We start from the raw sequence: 16,076 nt of genomic DNA, 5'->3' as shown, positions 1-16,076 counted from the left end.
TACACATTAAATGAATTAAATAATGCATTCCAGTTTTGTGGTAACGACACGTATCTGTGCAAGTTCAAACTCCATAAAGTGCATCTTTAAAACCTCAGCTTAGCTGCAATTGCACGAACTGTTTTTGAGTGGTCAGGACCAGTACAGATTGATGAGGTGACTGAATGTGTTTAGAGTCATAGAGATATACAGCACTGAAACTGACCTTCAGTCCAACTGGTCCATGCTGACCAGAAATCCTTACCTAATCTAGTCCCATTTGCCAACACCTGGCCTATATCCCTCTAATAATCCTTCCTATTCATATACCCATTTAGATGCCCTTTTAATGCTGCAGTTGTACCAGCCTCCACCATTTCCACTGGCAGCTCATTCCAGACACCACTCTCTCCGTGAAAACATTGCCCCTTCGGTCCCTTTCATATCTTTCCCCTCTTACCTTAACCCTATGCCCTCTAGTTCTGCATTCCCCCACCCTGTGAAAAAGACCATGTCTATTTACCCTATTCATGCCCCTCATGATTTTATAAACCTCTACAAAGTCATCCCTCAGACTCTGAAGCTCCAGGAAAAACAGCCTCAGCCTATTCAGACTCTTCCTATAGCTCAAACCTTCCAACCCTGGCAACATCCTTGTAAATCTTTCCTGAACCCTTTCTGGTCTCCTTCCTATTGGAATATTCCAAAAGTGGCCTAACCAACGTTCTCTACAGTGGCAACATGACCTCCTAACTCAATACTCTGACCAATAAAGGAAAGCATACCAAACACCTTCACTATCCTATCTCCCTGCAACTCTACTTTCAAGGAACTATGAACCTGCCCTCCAAAGTCTCTTTCTTTAGGAATAACAGGTAACTCCAGTTGTCAATAATCGATCAATCAAAAATCAACTTGTTTGATATAGAGGGGAGTAACGATTGTTTAGGATATAAAAAAGTAAGTCAAAACCATGTTTGCTATAGCAGAGAAGAGACAGATTCAAAAGAAAGGACTAGTTTTATTCATAATTTGAGAAATATAAGTAGCCCGAACAAGGGACAGCAGTCTGGTGACTGCAAGAGATTAAGGAGGCTGAAAGAGAAGTCTACTAGACAAATCCAATCCAGGTTTCAAAAATAAAATCCCTCAAGGGATATAGTTTCACTGACTGAGCAGCACTTATTATTCATTCCTAAATGCACCCAAGGTGATGGTGAGCTGTCTTGAACTGCTGCAGTCCATTTGGTGTAGCTACTCACATATGCTGTAAGGGATGGAGTTCCAGTATTTTGACCCAGTTACAGTGAAGGACCAGTAAGATAGTTCCATGTTAGGATGTTTGAGTAGGTTGAAAGGAAGCTTTGCAGGCATTTGTATTTCCATGCGTATGCTGCTCTTGTCCTAAGTAAAGCTTGGAGCAATGGAAGGTACTGTCCAAGGCATCTTGGTAAATTTGTGTAGTACATCTTATAGATGTCATCCACTGCTGCTACTGAGCATCAGTGAAATTTTTCTGTATATGGTGCCAATCAAGTGGGTTGCTTTGTTTTGAATGATGTTAAGCTTTGTGAATTTTGTTGGAAGTACACTCATCCAGGGAAGTAAGGATCATATTTTAACACTCCTGACTTGGGCCTTACAGTGGACAGGCTTTGAAGAGTTAGGAGGTGAATTACTTGCTGTGGAGTTCCTCACCTTTGATCTGTTTTTGTGGCCACAGTATGTGTATATCTGGTCCAGGTCAGTTTCTGGACAATGGTAACCCCAGAATATTGATTATAGGGAATTCAGCAGTGCTGATGCTATTAAGAGTCAAAGGGCAACGATCAGATTCCCTTTTGTTCACAATGGTCATTGCCTGTCATGAATCCTACTTGCAAGTCGTCAGCCCAAGCCTGGACATTACCCAGGTCCTTATTGCATTTGGACATTGACTGCTTCGGTATCTGACGAATTGTGAATGGCACTGAACATTGCAAACATCCCCACTTCTGACCTTAGGATGGAAGGAAAATTCATGATGAAGCAGCTCAAGGTAGTTGAGTCTAGAACACTACACTGAAGAACTCCTGCAATGATGTTCTCAGAACTGTGATGACTGACCTTCAACAACCACAACCACTTTCTTTTGTGCTTTGTATTAGATTCGATTCGATTCGATTACTTACAGTGTGGAAACAGGACAGTCGGCCCAACAAGTCCACACCGCCCTGCTGAAGCGTACCCACCCATACCCCTACATCTACATCTACACTTTTACCGAACACTACGGGCAATTTAGCATGGCCAATTCACCGAACCTGCACATCTTTGGACTGTGGGAGGAAACCGGAGCACCCAGAGGAAACCCACGCAGACACAGGGAGAATGTGCAAACTCCACACAGTCAGTCGCCTGAGGCGGGAATTGAACCCGGGTCTCTGGCGCTGTGAGGCAGCAGTGCTAACCACTGTGCCACCGTGCCGCCCACAAATGATTCCAAGCAGTGGAGGGCTTTCTCCCTGATTCCTATTAATTCTAGTTTTGGTATGGCTCCTTGATGTCAAGAAGAGTCAATTTCACCTTTGCTTACAGTTGCAACATAACCTTGGTGCTCTGTAATCAATGCCATGATTGATAAAGGTGCATCTTGTATGCCTTTTTAAGTACCTTAAAAACCTGACAAAGCCTTCAGGGGTCTGGAAACAAGCACCTCAAAATCACCCCTCCACCTCCCAAACTGCCTGAGCTTTCTAGTCACCTGCCTTTCATTGAGTAGTCCCATGTCTTGTTACTGCTTCCAAACATTTTTCAGAGTTGAATTCCATTTGCCACTGATCTGTCCACTTGACCAATCCATCTATACCCTCCTGTGACAGTTAGTCATTGAAGCAGTCCACAACAGAATGATTCAGAAGACGTGAAGAATTTGTGAAACTTAATGAGATTATGGCTCACTGTGCAATTAACAACTGGGTCAGTTGGTGAGAAAATTGCAGGATTTTTCCTGATCCCATTTGTTATTTCATCTGCACTATGGTGTGATTGATTACACTATATTCTTCATATTTACCAGTGTTAACTCTTCGTGTTAGAAGTAAGTTATTTGTGTATTATGAATTATGATACAAGTTAGAACAGTATTACAAAGTATTATTTTTTGTTCAAAGCTATGGAACCTTGTGGTTTTATTCTCTTCTTAAGTCCCTGAATCTCATAATTTGGCTATTTTGAAAAGAGGTCACTGATCCCTAATCAGATCATAGTATAATTTGGTGACACAAAATGCTAACGTGGCCCCTCAAACAAGGCAACATTTTCATATCATCAAGGCACAGTCATACACTCCATACAGAAAATGACTTTAAATCATAGTTGTGGGTATGTTCACCGAGCTGGGAAGGTGATTTGCAGACATTTTGTCCCCTGTCTAGGTGATGTCTTCAGTGCTTTAGACCCTCCTGTGAAGCACTGCTGTACTGTGTTTTCTGAAATTTATTTGTTTCGCTTCCTCCTGCTTCCGGTTCCGTTTATTCTTTGTAATGGCTGGTATATTGGGTCCAGGTCAATGCACTTGATGGAGTCCATGGAAGAGTGCCATTCCTGCTGTCCTCCAGCTTGTCCTATGGTCATTGTGTTGCCCCAATCAAATTTATGGTCCTTGTCATCTGTGTATATGGCTACTAGGGACAGCTGGTCATGGTGTTTAGTGGCTAGTTGGTGTTCGTGGATGCAGAATGCTAGTTGTCTGCCTGTTTGTCCTATATAGTGCTTTGTGCAGTCTTTGCATGGAATCTTGTAAATTACGTTTGTCTTGCACATGATGGGTATAGGGTCTTTCGTCCTGGTGTAATGTTAAAAGATTAAATGGGAATATCTCTCTGGACATTAATGTAATATTAAAGAGTTAAACTGCACTGAGTGAACATCCTGGAAGTGGGTGGGGATGACATTCATGCAAGAATATGAATGACCCCCACTCCAATTAGACAGTCATTTGCTTCTGCTATTATCAAATTAAACTCTCATTCAATCTTTTCCATTCAGAAATGCATTCTAGCCATCCCCTGAAGCTAGGACACATCACACCTACATTGTCCTGGGGAATCATTGAGTCAGGAAATCGTCTGCATACCAATTCCTCAGGATTAGGTCATTAGCATTTGCATTACCTCCAAGGATGATCTTATCCTACCATTGTACCTGGGGTAACATGTGACTGTGAGACTAGGGTTTGTCTTGAGTGGCATGTGAGTATGAAGTTATGGCCAGAGTATCTGTGAGCATTGCCAACTGACCTGTATAAAGGAGATGTACTTTCTTTGTTCAGGGCCTCTTTGACTCAATTTCACATGACTGTGAAGAGGGTCAAAGAGGTCACCTAACTTGTACAGGCTTTAATAAAGTTTAACTGTTTGCAGAAGTTGGTGTGTGCGAACTGCATCTCCTGTGTGAAACCTCGGGATAAGAACTTAGCACTGGTGAGTTGTTGTCTGAGCATGGCTGTCGGTTTATGGGCTATCATGAATCCCAGTGATTGGAGAAGTCTGGCTATTAATTCCAAGATGTTTTTTAACGTAAGGTACCATGGCTAGTGAGCTAGATCGGGGCATATCCTTATTGCGATGTTTGTCTGTTAGGCATCTGTGGATGAAGTTGCAGGGATATCCGTTCTTGGCGAATACTCTGTAGACGTGTTTTTCTTCCCTTTACAGGTTGGGAGTACTGCAGTGTTTTGTAGCCCTTTTGAACAGGGTCCTAATGCAGCTTCTCTTGTGTGTGTTCGGATGGTTATTACTGTAGTTCAGAATCTGGTCGGTGTGTGTGGCTTTTCTGTACATTTCTGTGGTGCATTCACTGTTGTGTGTTCTTTCTACCATCATATCCAGGAATGTAAGTTTACTCCTCTCTCGTAAATCTGATCCCTCTGAGCATGGTATTGATAATCCAGTGCGTGTTCTCAATTTCTGTCTCTTAATGATAACGTGGACGACACTTTTGTATCTGAATTCTGGAATGACATGACTGATGTGAGAAGAGAGACGGATTAGTTCAAATTATACTCACTGGAATTTAGAAGACTAAAGAGGAATCTAATTGAAACTTAGAATATTCTAACAGGACTAGACAGTTTAAACGCAAGATGTTGGAGGAGAAAGTGAGGACTGCAGATGCTGGAGATCAGAGCTGAAAATGTGTTGCTGGAAAAGCACAGGAGGTCAGGCAGCATCCAAAGGGCTCATGCCCAAAACGTCGATTCTCCTGCTCCTTGGATGCTGCCTGACCTGCTGTGCTTTTCCAGCAACACATTTTCAGCAAACGCAGGATGTTCCCAATAACCAGGAAATCCAGAATGAGGGGTCACAGTCTAAGGATGCAGCCGAGGCCATTTAGGACTGAGATGAAGAAAACTTTCTTCACCTAGACAGTGGTGAGCCTGTAGAATTCTATGCCACAGAAAGCAGTTGAGGCCAAATATATTTAACATTTTCTTAGGGCTAAAGGGATCAAAGGATATGGGACGAAAACAGAAACAGGGTACTGAGTTGGATGATAATAATGATCATATTGAATGGCAGAGCAGACTTGAAAGTCAAAGGTCCTATCCTGTTCCTACTTTCTATGTTTTAATGAATGCTATAGAATGTTTTATTGATTACATATTAAGCTGTGGTGCAACCCTGCTTAAGAAAAGGATATTATTCGATAAGGAGAACCGTAGCTGGGGACTATCATTACAGATAGATAGTAACTATGGATTACGTTTTATTCAATTTTTTTTTGCATTAATAAGAAATCACTGGGATTAAGGACAAATTTCACATTCCTATTAGCCTTGGTCTTCAAAAGTAGCAGTGGGGGTAAATAGAACCTCAAAACAGTGTTGAAAAAGCTCCATAGATCACCCCACTTTTCTATTGTTAAAATTGTATCTTGAAAATATCGTAAGTAAATTTCAGAAAGGGCGAAGGATTGAGAATAAGGTATGAATGCCCTGATGTGCCTGGCCAAGGGAGCCTTTGTTCCAAATAGCTTCCAAAAAGGATTGGAATGGGAAAAGCTGAGAATGGATCAGTATTGATAAAGATTATACAAGTTCAATAACGAGAGGTCATGCTTTCATCAAAAACAAGAGGTCATGCTTTCAAGGTGAAAGGTGGAAAGTTTAAGGGGGATACACGTGACAAGTACTTCAGAGGGTGGTGGAGGTTTGGAACGCGTTGCCAGCAGAGGTGGTAGAGGCAGGCACGGTAAATTCATTTAAGATGCGTCTGGACAGATGCATGAGTAGGTGGTGAGCAGAGGGATACAAATGCTTAGGAATTGACCGACAGGTTTAGACAGTACATTTGAATCGGCTCAGGCTTGGAGGGCCGAAGGGCCTGTTCCTGGGCTGTAAATTTTCTTTGTTCAAGTGGGTGCAATATTTCCTATTTCCCATTCAGCACAAAGTGCAAAATCAGAGGGTATAGTGAATACAAGGCAAGACATGAAATTAGATGAAGGAATTGTCTTAAGACAGCAGTGAAAGGAGGAATGATTTGGATGGATACTGGCATCCCATGAGTTCTTGGAGCTTGCATTTCTTAACACCTGAAAAGAGAAAAACATTTTGTTGTAGCATCGCTTGAAACATAAAATGGAATGAAACTGTGGAGCACATCAGCTTTGAGATAGAATCTGTGTTGTTGGAGACAGATTGAGATTGTACAAGTGACGATGTATGGCAATCTCAGGATGTGATGAGATGAATGTTGGAAATTACTACATTCATGGGTGGATTCTAAACATGATGGAAGTTCAGTTGGAATCAAGTGTGGAATAAGCTAAAGTTGGAGATAGTTACTGAGGAAAGACATGTGGCTGTGAAAGCAAATTGCTTGTTACTTTATCAAACACAAGAAGGAAGTGAGAAAGCAATGAAGATAGATTAAAGGAGACAAATAGAGATCCCACCTGAGAGAAGAACAGAATTTCTTGAAAATAAGCATTTCTGGAGAAGTGGCAGTAAACATTATGCCAAAAGCAAAATACTATGGATGCCAGGAATCAAAAATAAAAATTGAAAATGCTGGGAATATTCTGTAGGTCTAGCAGCATCTGTGGAGGGAACAATTTTAAAAGCAATACCCTTGGGTAGAAATAAAGTGATTGCACAGTGGAGCAGAGAAAGCAAGTGTATAGAAAATATTCCATCAGCAGGAGACCGGAGATTTAGGCTAAGATGTAAAATTGATATGATTCCTTATCTAAGTAATGATGTAGACATGCTGGTGTTGGCACAACACTAGGTTACAGCCATTCAGTTTATTTGAAATCACAAGCTTTCAAAGCACAGCTTTTTCATCAGGAGAAGTCTTCTCCTGACGAAGAAGCAGTGCTCTGAAAGCTTGTTATTTCAAATAAACTGATTGGACTATAACAGGGTGGCAGATGACTTCTGACCTTAGAAGTAATTTTATGGAAAGTCAGCAAACCAACAATACCCTAAATCCACTTTTGCCTCAAAAGAAAATTGTGAATGCTGGAGATGTAAAACAAAAAAAAGTTTGCTGGAGAAACTCAGCAGGTTTGGCAGCAGCTGTGGAGAGAGAAAACAAGAGTTAACACTTCAAATCCAGTGACCTTTCTTCAGAAACTTTGGTTTTATTTTAACCCTTCCTTAGTAAGACACTGTCAACTCCTACTTGTGACCACAGTATAAACTAATACTCTCAGTATTGTTGGACATAACCTGGGGTTGTGTGATTTTATTTTCCCCCAGTGTGTCAACTGTTATCTCAACTTTTCTTTCGTGGAACTGACAGTTACATATCTGCTGGCCACAAGAAAAATATCCTTAAGCTAAAATATTTGATTCCACCAAGGTTTGACTGTTAAGGGGTTGAACTCTACCTTCATTAAATCTCTTCACACCCACTCCGCCATCTTGATCAGCTCCTTCTGTTCGCGCTTTTTTTAAATTTCGGGGCGGGGCTCCTGTTGTAAGCAGCTTGGTGATTGGTGGCTGCCGCCAGCCAATGGTATCGGGGTGTGTTGGGAGGTGGGAGCGGCGGTTTTGAAGATGGCGGCGGCTCTGGTGGTTCTCGTGTCGAGGTCCCGCTCGGGGTCACTGCGTCGGCTGACGGTGGCGGGTTGGTGGGCGGCTGCCCGGCCCCTCTCCGCCCTGAGCGTCCACGCAAACTGCCCCACGTCCCAGGTGTCGGATGGGCCCCGGTTCGTTGGTAGTTGCGGAAGACCACAGGTAGAGTGAGTGAGGGAGGCCTATGGGAGGAGTCATACTCGATGTGACCGTCCAGTCTCTGTGCTCTGCTTCAGGACTGCCGACAGCAATCTGATCGGCAGCGACTCCGAGCACGAGGATGGAACCATAAGGGCAGGATTAGGCCAATCGACCCCTTCCAGGCAGCTCCGCCATTCAGTTATGATCCTGGTTGATCATTGAGCTCAGCACCTTTTTTAATCCCTCGTTCCCACTCTCCCCTCCGAACCTCACTACCCCCGCAGAGCTGCGTTCGCTTGTTTCTCCCCTCTTCCCCCCTCCCCCCCCCCCCCCCAATCGCTTGATTCCTTTAGCCACAAGTGCTAGATCTCTATCTTGAAAACAAAGTTTTGGCCTTAATCACTTAGTCTGGCAATGAATCTTATACCCCTCTCTGGGTGAAGAAGTTTAATATAAAACAATACAATGCAGGAACAGGCTCTTCAATGTCTGCAATGACTGTGTTGCCATTCTAAACTAATTCTATTTGCCTGCACGTGAGCCATATCTTTGAGCCCTACTTGTTCACGTATCAGTCTAAATGTTTCTTAAGTGTTATTGTACCTGCTTTTTGCCACCTCATCATGCAGTGCCTTTCAGGCAACTACTAGTCTTGTGCATCTCCTTTAATTTTCCCTATCTCACCTTAAACCAATGCCCTCTCGTATTTCAAATTTCCACCCTAGGGGGAAAAAAGGCTGACTATCCATGCCTCTCTTAATTTATATATTTCTATCAGGTTGCACTCCGCCTCTGACACACTCATGCAAATAGTCCAAGCCTTCCTGTAGCAAATAGACCTGGGAACCCTCTTTTTCTCACACTTCAAGGCCTCCACATCCTTCCTATATTGTGGCGATCAGACTACACACAACACTCCAAACGTAGTCATGCATAACTGCAGTTTAGCTTGCTCCTCTTATACTCAATGCCCTGAGTGATGAAGGCAAGAATGCCATACACAGTCTCACTCCTAAATCTTTACCCCTTATCCTTAAACTAAGATTCCTCCTTCTGGATATTCCCACCATCGGGAACATCCTTCCTGAATGTAACCTGTCTAATTAATTAGAATTTTATAGGTTTCAATGACATTTCTCTCCATGTCCATTCTTGTAAACCTTGATGAATATAATCTTAATTGACCCGATCTTTCCAGAGGCAGGCAGCAAGCCTTGTGACGTTTGGGATGGGAAACTGTTTGAGATCTTTCTGTGGTTAAGCAGCATAATAACTGCAAGTCAAACTATTAACAACAAGGTAAAGGGTGGAGAAAATACTCCAAGAGACTGGAGAATTGGACTATGGTATATGACTGGAAATTGTTCTCTAAATATGGAATATTATGTTGTGATAATGACATCCTGGCATAGCAGAGGCATACATGGTAATTAATATATTCCCAGATCATCCTTGGGCAAGATAGAGAATGGAATAAAGGAGACTTGGCAAAATTGATTTAGCAGCATGTTGTATTGCTGGTGTGACTGGATGTTCAAGAGGTCAAGGCAGAATCTGTTCGTTTAGAGTTAAATAATTGAGGTGCGATTGCATTCTTGGATGTCAGTAGACCACCAATTGGTAGAATAGACAAGCAAATTACTGATAGTTGCAAGTATTATAAAATGGACAACTTTATTTATCTTGCTATTTCCTGGGGCAGTAATAGAGTGAGGGGTACGAATTTCTAGAGTGAATTCGGGATAATTTTCTACATTGCTATGTCTAGTCCAGGGATGAAGGAGACATTGCTGGATCTGACTTTATGGAATTATATCAAATGGATCAAAAGTCAGAAGAAAATATTTAGGGAACAGTAGTGACCATTAGGTTTAAGTTAGCTATGGAAGACAGCAAATAGTGATTTGCATCAAACCTCTTGTTATTTTAATCTCTCCTGTTTCTCATCCTCTCGCAGACCTCCTATGTTATCAGCATCTGTGCTAGTGAAATTGTAGAAGATGTGTATTGACATGTTTCAATCTAATTTGAATACTACTCGATTAGTAATTTTTCCTACTGTGTGTTGGTGCCACTAGTGGAATTAGACTCTTAAAACATTTCTAGTGCTAAAAAGCCTTTTTTACGCAGAACAGGGGAGACTGGGATTAGATGTTACTCAAAATTAATGCTACTGCAGGAGCTGAAAGGTGGCATAGAACTTTTGCTCAAAGATTGAGGCAATAAGGTGTATTACTCAGAAAATGAATGTATTACTGCTTGTTGTAATTGAAAATATTTGTGAATGAGGAGACTTATATCTTTAACAAAAAAGTCTATTTCCTTGAGGGAAGATAGTAATATAGTGATGATGTCACTGCATTAGTAATCACTAGACCCAAACTTAATGTGGTCAATATAGATTCAAAGTTCACTGTAGTAGCTGGTTGAATTTGAATTTGTTTAATAAATCTGAAATTGATTGTCATAAAAGCTATTTCATTCATGTCCTTTGAGAGGAAAATCTGCTGTTTTTGCCCAATTATGTTACTTCAGTCCCACAGCAATGTGGTTCTGTTTACAGCCCTCTGTTATGGCCTAACACAATGCAGTTTGAGGACAAATAAGATTGGACAGTAGCTGTGGACCTTGCATGTGATTCCCATGTCCTGTACTTTTAATATCTGACCTCCTTTATTGAAATTTAATTTATTACTAAATCCAGTTATCCAGTTCTGTACAAATACTACAATCACTTTTCTTGTGTATACAGATTTACCTTGCACTCAGTCAACCTATTCGCCACCTTTGTTCAGATGGCAGCAACTTGGAAGGACGGTTGATTTACAGTGGAAACCTGGCCAGAGTAGTACTTGGTAAGAAATTAATCCTTTTTAAATTTTGCATTATTTCTAAATTTTAAAGGTGATAATGAAATTAACCCTTTCTTTGTCTTGTGTCTAATATCTTTGTGTTTTTAGGGGTGAAATTCTTCTCCTACTCCACCAGCATTTTCACTTTATGTATGATGCCTTATATTCTCCTCCATTCTGGTCTTGGAATTCAGAGCCCTGCATTACAGGTGGCTTTCTGTGGCATAATGGGATTCTTTACTTTTTTAAGTCCGCTGGTATTACACTTCCTCACGAAAGGTTATGTGATTCATCTATATCATGATGCAAAAACTGATAACTACACAGCAATCACTTATAGTGTTCTCCTCCAGCAGAAGAAAACGGTTTTCCATCAAAAGGATGTGAAAGTTCCAGGAGTCAGCAAACTGTTCACCACATTTTATGCGAACAACAAGTCACTGCTAGTAAATCCAGTTCTTTTTTGGCATCCAAATGACTACAGTCACCTAATGGGTTATGATCAGCCCTTCTCCTTTAATTTGGATGAACTGAAAAAATAATGATGAAAAGGAAAGGCGATGTTACTTCCACGGCTGTTCTCTCCATCATTGTAGTTAGCAGTGAGCTGCGTTTATATCTTAATTTTGTACACTTGGATTGAACATAAACACAAGGAAGAAATGCGCAGATACTGGAAATTTGAAAGGAAAACAGAACATTTTGTGTTCACTTAGCAGATCAAACAGCATCTATTCTTTATAAATGTTAAATTGACATTTTGGGTTTGTGTCTCCATCAAATCCTTGCTGACGACAGATCTGTTGTGTGCACAACTACAGAATGTATTTTTTATAATGGTTCTAGTTTGTTTCTTGTATAACCTCCACACATTTGACACTGTCTAATAGGAAGTGCTTGTGGTTACGGAGAGTTGACTTGAGCCTTCTCTAATTTTCACTTTCACCTGTTAAACAGGCAATAGCTGTGATTTGAGAGGGTAATTATCCAAAATGGCCTCTCCCATTATTGCTTTGAACTACTTGCTGAAGGGTAGTGAAGCTGTTTTGTTTCAAAAAAAAAATTGTCCCTAATAACACAAGAGTGTGGAATTAAAACAAAGGATATGTTGCTAGTGGCTGAGATTTAAGCATATGACTTTTTTAAGGCTTATTACTTGGCAGGAGCTGTCCCTTCTGGTGATGCCACTATATCTGTCTTGCTTTTGTAAGGAAATACCTGATTGCTAACAGGAAAGTAATGACAGGGGATCCAGTCAGTCTTATTGTTGCCGTGCTGCATCATGTTAGTTGCTTCACTTTTCCATCTTGGAGAGTTTCCCACAGGCAAGAGCTTTACGTTTGTGACCAAAATGGCAGCCTAATTTGTTGATCAATGAGATGGAGAAATTACTACTGTTCAGTGCATCAAAAAAACGAGACAAAAACAAAATACTGTGAGAAATCTGAAATGAGCACAGTGCTGGAAAAACTCAACAGCATCTGTGGGGAGAAACAGAAAATTGTTTCAGACAATTCCTTGAATTCTGAAAAACATTTGTTTGCTTTTGCAAACTGGTGATGTTCTATTTTTATTTCCAAAATACCCAGTAACATATTGGCATGATTGATGTATAAACTGTGAAGATGAAAAAGAGAATAGCATCTGGTTCTATTGCACAGAATTCCTGTTCAATTATATTTTCTAAAGACTATTAAAAAGTGAGATTGGCAAATGGTCTTTCATTTTCCTTAATGCTGCTGAGCAATATGTACGGATCATTTCTTGTTTCAGGTTGCGAAAATGAACTGATACGTGACACAAAGGCAACTTTCTGTGGTGTCACCAAATTAGAGACTTGTCACACTTGTAATATAGGCTGATTATGCAACAGGTTTCTTTATTGGGTAGCAGAATTACTTAAATTTGTACAGAACTAGTCTCAACACTTGATATTCCAAAGTACTTTACAGTCAGTTAGGTAATAATGAAGCATAGTGTTGTAAAGTACAAAATTGTGACAGCCAGTTTGCACACAAGCTCCCACAAACAAATATGATGACGATATTCTTAAAAATTAGTTTGTATATAAAATTACAGTTTAATTCTGTTTCATTGCATTCTAGATTTTTTTAAAAAAAGTAACCTGGATGTGGAGTGCAGGTTTTACAGAAGTTTCCCCTGGAATGTTATATGAATCCAGAACCTGTTATAAATGTTGCAATTAATTAAAATGACTTAACCAGATGGCACACTTGCTAACCAAATAATTTTCCACTGTATTCTAATTTTAATGGAGTAGAGTGAATGGAATTGGAAATGACTTTGATTATAATGGTTAACTATAGGATTTCCTTACTATTCTCCCCCTCTCTTTCCTTCATTTGCTGATTCACCAACCTTTTTGTTGCAGTCAGGAGAATGCGATTTCTGCTGTCAGACCAGGCTGTGGTTACTGTGGTTAAAATGGATTTGTGATAGTTTTATATCTTGCATCCAAGTGGGGCAAGTGCATGGCTTTCTGCATTGTAACTCAGCTGTGTACTTTTTTTGACTTCCTTGGTATTTTTTAACGAAATATATTTGTGTAAGTAACCACTAGCTTTGGGACAGGAATGTTTAAGTTGTTGGGTAAAGATGGAGAATTTGTGAATATTTGATGGAGAATTGAAAGAAGCACATTTGTTGGGTTGATGTATCATGAGGAGAAAGTGATGTATCATGAGCAGACTAATTAGCTTCTGTGGGATAGAAAAGTAAGACGTCTTGCATTTTTAACTGCTGTCTTTGTATTAGAAACTTCATTTAGGATTATTATTACAAAATCATCATGTTATTGGTTGTATTTATCAAATCCCAGAGTCCTTGACCTAAGCACAGTTGCCTTTATGGAGTATTTCCAAATAGAAATATATAAGATTTAATGTGAATTTCAAGCTTTAATTGCAAAAGCCAATTTACATTTACAACACTTACAGGTTATATACATCAACACCTGAGTCACGCAACAAACACAATATGATGACTTGAAAAGCAAATGCATGATGTTGAGCAGGTCAAGTTGCATCTATGGAACAAGAAACAATTAAGGTGTAGATCGATTCTTTGCTAGAACAATATTGTATTGTAATGGTTATGGAAATGTGACATCCTCTTGTTTTCTGTTATGGTACGTGAATTTGGTTGGCTTTATTTGGTGCTCTTTGACATTGGTAGCTTTAGTACCAAGATCTCAATTGAGCAGAATCATGACTATTAGCCAAGATTTTTAAAAAAATTAATTACTGAAACATATATCCAGTTGTTAAGTATGAATGATTCTGCAACGTTCTATTTTTAGTATTTTATTTGATGTGTTTTAAAGTGTATTGCGACAAAGTGGTGAATATTCACTTCACTTTAATTGGTTCCAAGAACATAAATAGAAGCTGTAAAAGATTAGTTGGAGCTCTGAACCAACACTTCCATTCATGAAGTGCATGGACAATCTCTATATTGACTCTACCTTCCCTACATCTTTCAATTCCTTTAGTATGAAAATTCCATCTAATTTTATCTTCAATATTTCTGAATGATTCCCATCGAAGAATTGAATATTAAATTGTGGACAACTTTCTTTTAGACAATTGCTTTTTAATAACCTGTTGGCAAGAGGCATGTTGTTGATTTATTGAACCTGACTAATGATGCTGAGTATGATAACCATCAGCAATGTTAACTTTGCACACTTCACTGGACTTTCTTACTAATTTTAATAAAAGTAAAACTAATAAAAATACGCACATTGAGGCCCAGATACTGCAGCTTTTGTTTTTTAAAAAAGCTGTATTCATTACGAATTCAATTTAGTATTGAGTATTCAGGTAATTGCTATTTCTGGTAGTGTCTAAAAGTCCATTTTAAAAATCTTCAACATTTTAGCTGGCTTACATGAAATTTTAAAAGATGAACAATCACTGAAATTGATATTCCATTGCGTTGTATAGTTTCTGCTTTCTTAACCCCACATACTATATTTAATGTGAAAGTTATTGTTTTTGTTAAATGCAAAGTTGCTGATTTTTGTAAAGTGCAAGTAATCTTTGTACGTCACCAGTGAATCAATTGTAATTAATTTATATGTTTAGTACTATAGATTAAAAGCATATTTAAATTTAATGATTTGTACATTGTACGTTATATGCCACTTTCAAAAACATGTCTATATCAACTGATCCATATTATCCAATAGATTCAGATCATGCTCTGCCATTTATGATCCTGGCTGATCAAACACTTCATCGTTGCTTTTTATCACATTATTCCTATAACCCTTTATGCTATTGATTACCAAACCCTAAACAAACTTGAAGATTTAGTTTCCACAGCACTTCTGGATAAAGAATTCTAAAGATTTACAACCACAACTGTAAGTATTGAGTATAGGAGTTGGAGATAATGTTGCAGCTGTACAGGACATTGGTTAGGCCACATTTAGAAATTTGCGTGCAGTTCTGGTCTCCTTACTATCTGAAGGATGTTTGGTTGAGAAAAAAATTACAAGGACATTGCCAGGGTTGGAGGATTTGAACTATTGGGAGAGGCTGAATAGGCTGGGGCTGTTTTCCCTGGAGTGTCGGACGCTGAGGGTTGACCTTTTATAGAGGCTTATAATATGAGGGGCATGGGTGGGATGAATAGACAAGGCCTTTTTTCTTGGGGTGGGGAGGCCAGAGTAGAAGGCATAAGTTTGGGGTGAGAGGGAAAATGTTAAGTGGGACCGAAGGGGCAACGTTTTCACGCAGAGGGTGGTGCATGGAATGAGCTGCCAGAGGAAGTGGTGGGGGCTGGTACAATTACAGCATTTAAAAGGCATCTGGATGGATCTACGAATAGGAAGGGTTTAGAGGGAGATGGGCCAAGTGGTGGCAAATGGGACTGGATCAGATTAGGTTGGCATGGATGAGTTGTACCAAAGGGTCTGTTTATGTGCTGTACATGTCTGACTCTTAAAAGCATCTTGGCCTTAAATGGTATCCCCCTCATTCTTAATTATGTCTGTGGTTCTGTTTACCTATGTC

At 39.8% G+C, this 16,076-nt stretch overlaps 1 protein-coding gene and 1 long non-coding RNA gene across 2 annotated transcripts; one reads left to right on the top strand and one right to left on the bottom strand.

Moving 5' to 3' along the window:
* Positions 1–980: 980 nt before the first annotated feature.
* LOC140477453 (uncharacterized) lies at positions 981–8,050 on the bottom strand. The gene is made up of 2 exons (XR_011960734.1): positions 7,858–8,050; positions 981–4,986 (listed from the first exon to the last, which is right to left on the bottom strand). It is a non-coding gene; the product is annotated as an uncharacterized lncRNA (long non-coding RNA).
* tmem70 (transmembrane protein 70) lies at positions 7,995–15,174 on the top strand. Its single transcript, XM_072571384.1, has 3 exons — positions 7,995–8,206; positions 10,938–11,040; positions 11,146–15,174. The coding sequence occupies exons 1-3, from the start codon at positions 8,027–8,029 to the stop codon at positions 11,577–11,579; spliced, it is 717 nt and encodes a 238-aa protein (XP_072427485.1). The 5' UTR covers positions 7,995–8,026; the 3' UTR covers positions 11,580–15,174.
* The last annotated feature ends 902 nt before the right edge of the window (positions 15,175–16,076 follow it).

Source organism: Chiloscyllium punctatum, chromosome 5 (genome assembly GCF_047496795.1).
Source record: "Chiloscyllium punctatum isolate Juve2018m chromosome 5, sChiPun1.3, whole genome shotgun sequence".
NCBI lineage: Eukaryota > Metazoa > Chordata > Chondrichthyes > Orectolobiformes > Hemiscylliidae > Chiloscyllium > Chiloscyllium punctatum.
Note: the sequence above shows the minus strand (reverse complement) of the source record. Positions and strands in the feature narration are given on the sequence as shown.